Here is a 9,186-nt window from a genome sequence, read left to right on the forward strand (position 1 = left end):
TAATGGGTACAATTAGAAATCTCTCTTGAACCTATTCATACATGGAACTGAGACAGCCATGCAAATAGGTTGTATAACTTACATACATATCTATCTCTCCTTGCTTTCTTCCTTACATTTTCAAAATAAAATTAAATGTTTGTGTGCATGTGTGTGTGAAAGCCCACAGCATTCAGATAAGTAGTAAACAAAAAGGTCAAGTGATTTTTGTAATCTTAGTGAAAATTAAGACAAGAAACTCGATGCCTCTAAATGGAAAATTTGACATGTTGTGTCAATAAACTGCTTCTGCTGGAAGAGTCCCCAACTTTTTCCATGATCCTTGTTTCAAATTCTGAATCTATTTCCCCATAGCTATAGTATCATAAATGGTAATTAGGTTTCCAGGCTGGCCCACAGAAGCCTAGCAAACCCACATGTCCATTAAGTGGAATATTAATGGGACTATTTCCACTACACCTAACTACTTTTTATATCATTGTTTCTATAAATCAGTGAGCCAATAAGCATTTATTCAGTACCTACAAAATGCCAGGTACTGTTCTAAGATATGGGGATACAAAGAAAGGCAAAAGACAGTTGTTCCTGATCTCATAGAGCTCTAATAGGGGAAACAACATGAAAAAAAACTATGTACAAACAAGTCATATACATGATAAATTGGAAATAATCAATAGGGAAGACACTAGAATTAATGTGGACGGGGAAAGACATCCTGTAGAAAGAAGGATTTTATTTAGCTGGGACTTGAAAGAAGCCAGGAGAAGATAAGGAGGGAGAACATTCCAGGCATGGGATACAGTTATTAAAAATGCCCAGAGTGGCATGAGAGAAACAGCAAAGAGGTTAGTGTCAGTGGATTGCAGAGTACATGGGTGGTTGGAAGTAATGAATAAGGTTTAAGAAGAATGGTAATGTATGGAGAGGCCAGGCCATGAAGGGCTTTGAATGCCAAACAGAGGATTTTATATTTGATCCTGGAGAAGATAGGCAGCCACTGGAGTTCACTGAGTAGAGGGGTGACATGATCAGACTTGCTCTTTAGGAAGATCAGTTTGACAGCTGAGTGAAGGAGAGACTGGAATGGGGAGAGACCTGTGGCAGGGAAACCAACCAGAAGATTATTGCAATATTCCAGGCATGAGGTGACGAGGACCTGCCCCAAGATGCTGGCAGTGCCAGTGGAGAGAAGTAGTTGTATGTGAGAGATGGTACAAAGATTAAATCAACAGCCCTTTGCAAGACTGGATATGAGGGATGAGAAAGAGTGCAGTGTCATGGATGACACCTAGGTTGTAAGCCTGAATGTCTAGTAATAGGAAACCTAAGAAGACGCAAGAGTTTGGGGAAAAGATAATGAGTTCAGTTTTAGACATGGTAACTTATTCAATTTGAGATGTCCAATAGGTAGTTAAAGTTGCAGTTCTGCCAGGGGCAGATAAGTAGATTTCTTCTTCCCCATTAGATCGTGAACCTCTTGAAGGCTAGGGTAGTTTTTAACCTTTTTTTTTGTATCCCCAGTGTTAACTCAGTGATTGGCACATAGTAGGCACTTAATAAATGCTTGTTGCCTTGATTTCTTGGAATAAAGGAAGGCAACTGTCTAGGTCATTCCCTTGGTCAGCATTTCCCTAGTTGTGTTCCCAACCATATAACAAGAGGTTCTATGGGGGAAATTTTGATTGTATCAATTTATTTTTACTTTAAAACATTAAATATTATCCCTATGAAATATTTCACGTGCCAAATTTTCCCATATAATTCTGACTCCAGACATAGAATGCTAGAGCTGGATGAGACACTGGAGATCATCTAGTCCAACACCCTCACTTTACAGATGAGGAAACTGAGGTATATAAGGACAAAATTACTTGCCCCAAATTGCATAAGTCAGCGTGAGGGAGAGGCAGGATACAAATTCAAGCCTTCTTAGTCCAAGGCCAATGTTCTTTCTACTACCTTACACTGTTTTCTTACATAGCTGTCCCCAAAAGTCTATTAGATGCTATTAATGCTTTTGAGATTATTAAAGCTTAAAACTGCCCTAAGACTTTTGGGACACCCTATATTTTGCTCCAGTGTTTGCTTGCCCCATTTTATTAAAGTATTTTTCATATCTCTACCCTCTCCCTACCCCACAGAAATATTTAAGGGTTCCAGAGATCCAGAGGCAGCTGGATGGGACAGTGGATATGGCACTGGACCCGTATTCAGGAACACCTGAGTTTAAATGTGGCCTCAGACATTTGTCAGCTATGTGACCCTAGACAAGTCACTTACAAGTCTGTCTCAGTTTCATCATCTTTAAAATTAGCATCTACCTCCCAGAGTTATTTTGTGGATAAAACAAGATAATATTTTAAAGTACTTTGCAGACCTTAAGCTGCAATGTAAATCTTGTCTATTACTGTTTTAAGAAAGCCTCCAAGCACTCTCTGGACTAAATTAGTTTGGGAAATGCTACCTTAGGAGTTCAATTTTGGAACAAAGGTCACCCAAGGAAGTTCAAGGCAGGCTGCTGGACTCGACTTTACAGGTAGGTTTTTGGATGCGTGGGCCGACTGTTATGACTGGGCATTTCTAAATCCGTGCCTGAAAACAAAACTGCTACTTCGTCCTGGTAGACAACAGCAATTTCTGTTTGTTTGTTTTGTTTTTGTTTTTGTTTTTTCTTTAAGTGAGGTGATAGGGGTTAAGTGACTTGCCCAAAGTCACACAGCTNGGACAACAGCAATTTCTGTTTGTTTGTTTTGTTTTTTCTTTAAGTGAGGTGATAGGGGTTAAGTGACTTGCCCAAAGTCACACAGCTAGTACATGTCAAGTGTTTGGTCTGAGGCTGGATTTGAACTCAGGTCCTCCTGACTTCAGGACTGGTGCTCTATCCACTGCACCACCTAGCTGCCCCCTTTTTTGTTTGTGTGTTTTTGTTTTGACAACAGTAATTTCTGAAGACAAAGGAAAGATAGTCAAAAGATTTTCAAGGATAAATAGTCATGGTCACAGCACTTCTAGGAAAAAAAGATGATTTAATTAACAAGTGAATTAATTTAATTTTACACTCCCCTAGTAACCACTGATTCATGAAAGTGATTTGTGATTGATTTTTATCACAAACACAAAACTAGGCAAAATTTAGATAATACATCCTATAGAACTGTGTTATCAATGAACGACTGTTTTTTTTTTAATGTGAATTTGTCATATTGGAATAAACATTCTTCCAAAGAGAAAGAGAAAATATACTTCAGCACAGCTTTGTTTTCTAAAGAAAACAGAAAAAATTAACTTTTCTAAAATGAAATTTCATTAGGGCTATCACCTACGGGTTCTCTTCATGCATGAGGGAGTTAAACCCTTAACAAATATACCCAGAACACTTCCTCAGACTTCTCCTCGCCCTCTTCACTCTCTACCTTTTCTTTTACTTATCTGGGAATACAAATAATAAAATGTAAATTCAGCAAGGACAGGGATAGGCCCTAGCATGAGGTCTTGCACAAAACAGGCACTAATTAAATGATTAAATGAATTACAACAGTAACAAGCACCTTTCTTCAAATGTCCTTTGACAAAAAATCAAAATCACTTCAGACATAGAGGGTCTTTATTGTTTTTCCTTGGTCCTACCAGGTAAAAAATTTGTGCTTCGGAGTTCTCTTAAAACAAAACAAAACAAAAACAGGGAATGTAATTATCCTACTACAGCTTTTGTCTTCCTTTACAGTATGTTAGCTAGCATCCAAACTCTATGGCAGAGAGCACAATTCTGATGGGCTAGCCATACTGTTTGAACACCAAAAGTACTTTTGTCTAAAGGATCATTTTACGGAAAACACACGAGGCAAGTGCTGACATGGAGGTCAGAAGAAGCAATATGAGGACTCTCTCAAGGTCACTCTGAAGAACTTTGGAATCAAGTGTGAGACATGGAACACTGGTACAGGACCACCCAGCATGGCATGCTCACATCAAAGAAGGCACTATGCTCTATGAACAAGAAGAACTGAATAGCTCAAAAGAAACTTGAGATGCACAAATTTAGAGACATTGCTGCTCCAGATATTTCTATGGACTATTTGTGCCCCACCCGTGGTAGAGCCTTCTAAGCTCCTATTGGTCTGATCAGCCATAGTTGGACACACTGTACCTTGACTCCAACAAGGTGATGTCATTTTGGTCCTCTTTGAGAATGGACAACCACCATACATTTTAGTTCCTGAAAAAGTTTATAACTGAAAAACCTGCTATTTATTTCCCTTTGAAATTTAAGCATAATTTTACTGTCTTCTGTAAAGCAGTTGTAAAGCTTTTAAGTATTTCCCTGAATTCTGAAAACCATTCAGATCAACCTCATTAGTTAAAAAAAAAAAAGATTCTACAAAGATGACCCCTACCAAAAAATCCATTTTAAAAAATAAGAAAGCAAAATAACATGAAGAGTTCAAAGAAATAGTTACAAAGTAGCTCACACAATAAAGATCATGACTTCACTTCTGAAACAAAGCCAAATATATTCCAGTGTCAAAATTTTGTCACATGAAAGAACATGTGACAAAATTACATTGCTCTTTATTACTGTAACTGAAAGATCACTAAAAACTACATTAGGAAAGTTATTAAAATAAAATGCACATTTTTGGGGGAAAAGATTCTTTTAAAAAATAATATGAAGATCTTGTTAACTTAAAAATAATTCCCTTTTTTCTGCCAAGTTTTTCTTATAATAATATGTATACTTTCTGATTATCAGTCTGAGTCATGTTTCTTTGGTTTTACTGGAAGCCAGAGAAAGAACGGAAAAAAGAAAAGGAACGAATGAATTTTATACCTTCTTGTTTTGTGTCTCTCCCTCTTCATTCTACTTCTGTCTTTCCCAGATACCAACTTCATGCTCAGCTAGATGCTAACTAATCTTTGAATTAAAATACTAGGGTTTTGTTTTTTGTTTTTTTGCAAGGCAGTTGGGGTTAAGTGACTTGTCCAGGGTCACACAGCTAGTAAGTATCAAGTGTCAGAGGCCAGATTTGAACTCAGGTCCTTCTGACTCCAGAGCTGGTGCTCAATCCACTATGCCACCTAGCTGCCTCTAAAATATTAGTTTGGTAGTAGTAACCTCTTCTGTCCCTTGGTTCCAATTCAATCAGTGTAGGGGTATGAATTAGCAGAGATGCGCTGTTAACAGCCTTGGCCACTACATTAGTGGGGTAATAGCAAAAGAAGAGAGGTAATTTTTTTTCATGTGTTTCTGATATTTTGTTACATAATTCTCAATTCCCAAAGACTCCCTAAACAAACTAAAGAGAATTCTCCCTTGTAACAAATAAGAGGAGTTAAGCAAAATAAAATACCTATCTGAAAACACATGCCTCATTCCAGAGGTGTCTGATCTACCATCTTTCTGCCAAGAGGCATGCTTCATCATCAGTAGGAGTGAGATTTTAAAAAGAACTCTGAATGAGCAGAGGGAAGAGAAATCAGAAGACAGACAGGAAACAGAAAGATGCTGTAGATAAAACTGAAAGCAAAGATGTTGGAGAATAAAAAGGAGGTAAAGGTAGCTTAATGCATAGGCAGATTAGATCTGGTCACCTACAAATTGTGATAGTATCAAGAAGAACCTGAGACAGGAATACTTAATGCTGCTGACATTCCATTAAGGTTTTATTTTCTTGAGCAAAATGCATTCTGTTTTAAAATGCCAATTTGAAGAGGCAGCTAGGTGGCGCAGTGGATAGAGAACCAGCCCTGAAATCAGGAGGACCTCAGTTCAAATCCGACCTCAGACCAAAACTTGACACTTACTGTGTGACCCTGGGCAAGTCACTTAACCCCTACTGCCTAAAAAAAATGCAGATTTGACACTTTATCACCAATCATTTATAACTTAGAGTAGGAATTAGTTTCAGATTCATGAGTTCCTTGACAGCTAGTTAAGAAAGAAGCACTGAGAAATTAAAAATTTTCAGGAAAAAATGAAAGGTAACTTTTGGGTAATGGACAATGCTAGGTAGAAGCTAGTCTAGATGAGGTACTAGAGTAAGAAAAGGGCCAATCAAGATGAGAAGAGACTGAAGACAAACTACTTCACAATTGTTCCTTCACTGATGGAGCACATGGGAAAAAAAAAAAGCTTTATAATATAATGGAAAGAATACCAAACTGGATCAAAAGACTTGAATTCTAGCCCAAGCTTCATCATTTAGCAGCAGTGTGAACTTGATCAATTTACCTCTAAAAAGTCCAGATTTCTCATCTGTATCATGAGGGTATGCTATTGTTACATACCTTGTAGGACTGAGAACTTATATAAAGGGGCTTGCATCTATTTGCCAAAAATCTTACTGCAGTTTTAAGTTATTTAAAAGAGCACTACAACTTTTGCGACATATTATATAAATGTGAGTTATTGCTTAGAGTAGGTAAGGGAGAAAAAGGAATAGATAGATGATGTAAGAGATGATTGGCAGTAAGCTACACATTGTTTAAATACGAAATAAAAGTGATAAAGGGAGTACCTCTAGATTTTGAGGAAAAGAAAAAGTGGTCTCTCAAAAGTAAGCAGAAAAAGGGGGCAGCTAGGTGGCACAGTGGATAGAGCACTGGCCCTGAAGTCAGGAGGACCTGAGTTCAAATCTGGCCTCAGACCAAACACTTCACACTTACTAGCTGTGTGACCCTGGGCAAGTCACTTAACCCCAATTGCCTTAACAAAAAACAAAACAAAACAAAAGTAAGCAGAAAAGTGAGATGGAAGTAAATAGTAAAGATAGTAAAGGTAAAAAGAGTAAAGGGAAGCCTACAAAATGGGGCAAAAAATGTCTGGCTCAATGCTCAAAATGTTTCATGGCTAAATATTTTCCTTTTAAGGCCCTGAATGTTACCCTATTTGCTGGAAAGATTGACTTTATCTCCTAAAAAATGAACCTTTCTTCAAAATCATGGCTCTGTTGTTTCATCGTGGAACTTTAGTAAGTGGCTGGGGCTTCTTCACTCTGGAATATCCTATCACCTACAAGGCTTACCCCATCTCCTTCCATTTCTGTGTTCCTTTAGGAGCCTCCATTTTATGAAGGAGTCAGGCTGGCCTGCCTTGTCCTCCTGGCCCTATTCCTGATGTTGGCACGCTCCTGATGAGTTAAAATCATGCCTTTGTCCCAGTTAGATTTCCCCCCTCACTGACTCCTCTTTTTTAACTCCCGTTTGTGTGTTGTTTTCCCACATTAGAATGTAAATTCCCTGAGGGCAAGACTATATTTCTCTAGGATTATCTTTATATGCCCAGTGTTTAGCACAGTTACCTGGCACATAACAACATTTAATAAATTCTTGTTTCTTTCCTTCCTTAAATCAGGGCTTCCCAAAGAAAATGAACCTAATTGGGTTTGGCTGAGACTTGAAATAAATCTTTCTTTTTGTGGATTATATTTAAATTTTCTATGAAGAAAAATAACCTCTATCAATGTCATATCTCAGTTATGAGGATGGAAATTGGAAATATTTATTTTTAATCTTTCATATTAAAGAGGTCTCCTTACATAGCATAATATCAACTTTGACCAGCCTGAGAGTAGACCTAGTAAACTCCGTCTCTTGCATTTCTGTGCCATAAAGATTCGGTTCAAAGATTTTAGGAAACTACCTCTGCAAAATGTTTATAACAAATTCTGGAAAAATAAAACTAAACAAAACTAAAACAACAGAATATGTAGCGAATAAACTTTCCTACCTTGAATGCTCCTTTTAAAGAATGCCTTACATCCTTCACATGACCACACACCATAGTGGTAACCAGAAGCATAATCACTGCAGACAGCACAGAAGTGAGCATCCCTCTTTGAGCCTGGGCTATTGATAATGGGGCTGTTACAACTGTTCCCATTAACTTTTCTTTTTATTGTCTCTCTGGTGGCAAAGAAAATATCATTAGGAAAAAATAAAAGAAAAAATTATTTTTAAAGACAATAAAGCAAATATCACAAGAACTCATTGTCAATTTACTTGACTCTTTTTCCTTATTCTCTATGGAAAACACTGTTTTCCAGTGATGACTGTGACAAGGCTTTAAGTAATCAGAAATATATGTGGACACAAAGAACAGATGTACTCTTGGAGCAGTCAAAAGTCAATTGGTTTATACCAACTGATTCATATTGTGGAAATTAAAGCATTAATAGTCCATTTAATTGTAGCTTTCATGGTGCCATTTCATAAGGCAGTCTATGCAATAGACAAAGACTAGATGAGTGTCTCCTACACCACATTTTCAGAGCTGGTTTTATCCAGCGTAGGGTAGGAAGCTATTTTGCTACAATGATTTCAAGGGGGCAAAAAGAGTCTTTTACACACCTTGCAATACATCTTATCAGACCTTTATAATACCTAGAATTCCTTTAATAGAGACAAAGCTTTTCATTTCATAGCTGCAGAAAAGGTTTAAAATAACATTAAACTCAGGAGAGGTAACACATAAATTTAAATTATAGACAGCATGGTGTACTGAAATTGGATAATCTGGGTTCAAATGCTAGTTTTGACACTTCCTAGCTATGTGAACGTGTTCATCTATAAAATGAGGGTAATAGAGATGTGCTGGAGCCAGCTCAAACTGGTTCATGATAACCAACCTTTAAGTTTTAGTGTGGGCATTTACATCTCAGAAATGAGCAAATGCTACAAATAAGTGCTTGATATATTGTTTTATTGACTATCTAGGCTTAAGAAAGTGATGGAAAACATGATAATAATGCAGATTGAACTTAAAAAAGTTAATATGCATTTTTTTGGTTAGGAGAGCCAGTTTTTAAACATTTACAAGCACACTGCTGATAATGCTTGCATTGATAAAGTCAAAGAGTCATTGTGAGTACTAATTAGAGAAATGCAAATCAAAACAACTGTGAGGTACCACATGACACCTAACAGAAAAATTATAATTGTTGGAGAAGATGTGGGAAAATTTGAACACTAATGCATTGTTGGTGGAGTTGTGAAATGATCAAATCATTTTCGAGAGCAATTTGGAACTATGCCCAAAGGGCTACAAAAATGTGCATACCCTTTGACTCAGCAATAGCACTTCTAGGGCTGTATCCCAAAGAGATCACAAAAATAGGGAAAGGATTCAAATGTACAAAAATACTTATAGCAACTCTTTTTGTGGTGGCAAAGAATTGGAAATTGAGGGGA

The 9,186-nt window shown here is 37.2% G+C and overlaps 1 protein-coding gene across 1 annotated transcript in view; it reads right to left on the reverse strand.

Annotated features, from left to right (window-relative positions):
- Nucleotides 1–9,186, reverse strand: part of ESR2 (estrogen receptor 2) — a 72,137-nt gene that overhangs the window by 55,054 nt on the left and 7,897 nt on the right. Inside the window, exon 2 of the mRNA XM_027842932.1 lies at nt 7,727–7,902. Coding sequence (XP_027698733.1) covers nt 7,727–7,902 — 176 coding nt within the window. The remainder of the gene's footprint in view (nt 1–7,726; nt 7,903–9,186) is intronic.

This window comes from Vombatus ursinus, unplaced genomic scaffold (assembly GCF_900497805.2).
Source record: "Vombatus ursinus unplaced genomic scaffold, bare-nosed wombat genome assembly UNPS02014893.1, whole genome shotgun sequence".
In the NCBI taxonomy this organism is placed as follows: Eukaryota; Metazoa; Chordata; class Mammalia; order Diprotodontia; family Vombatidae; genus Vombatus; species Vombatus ursinus.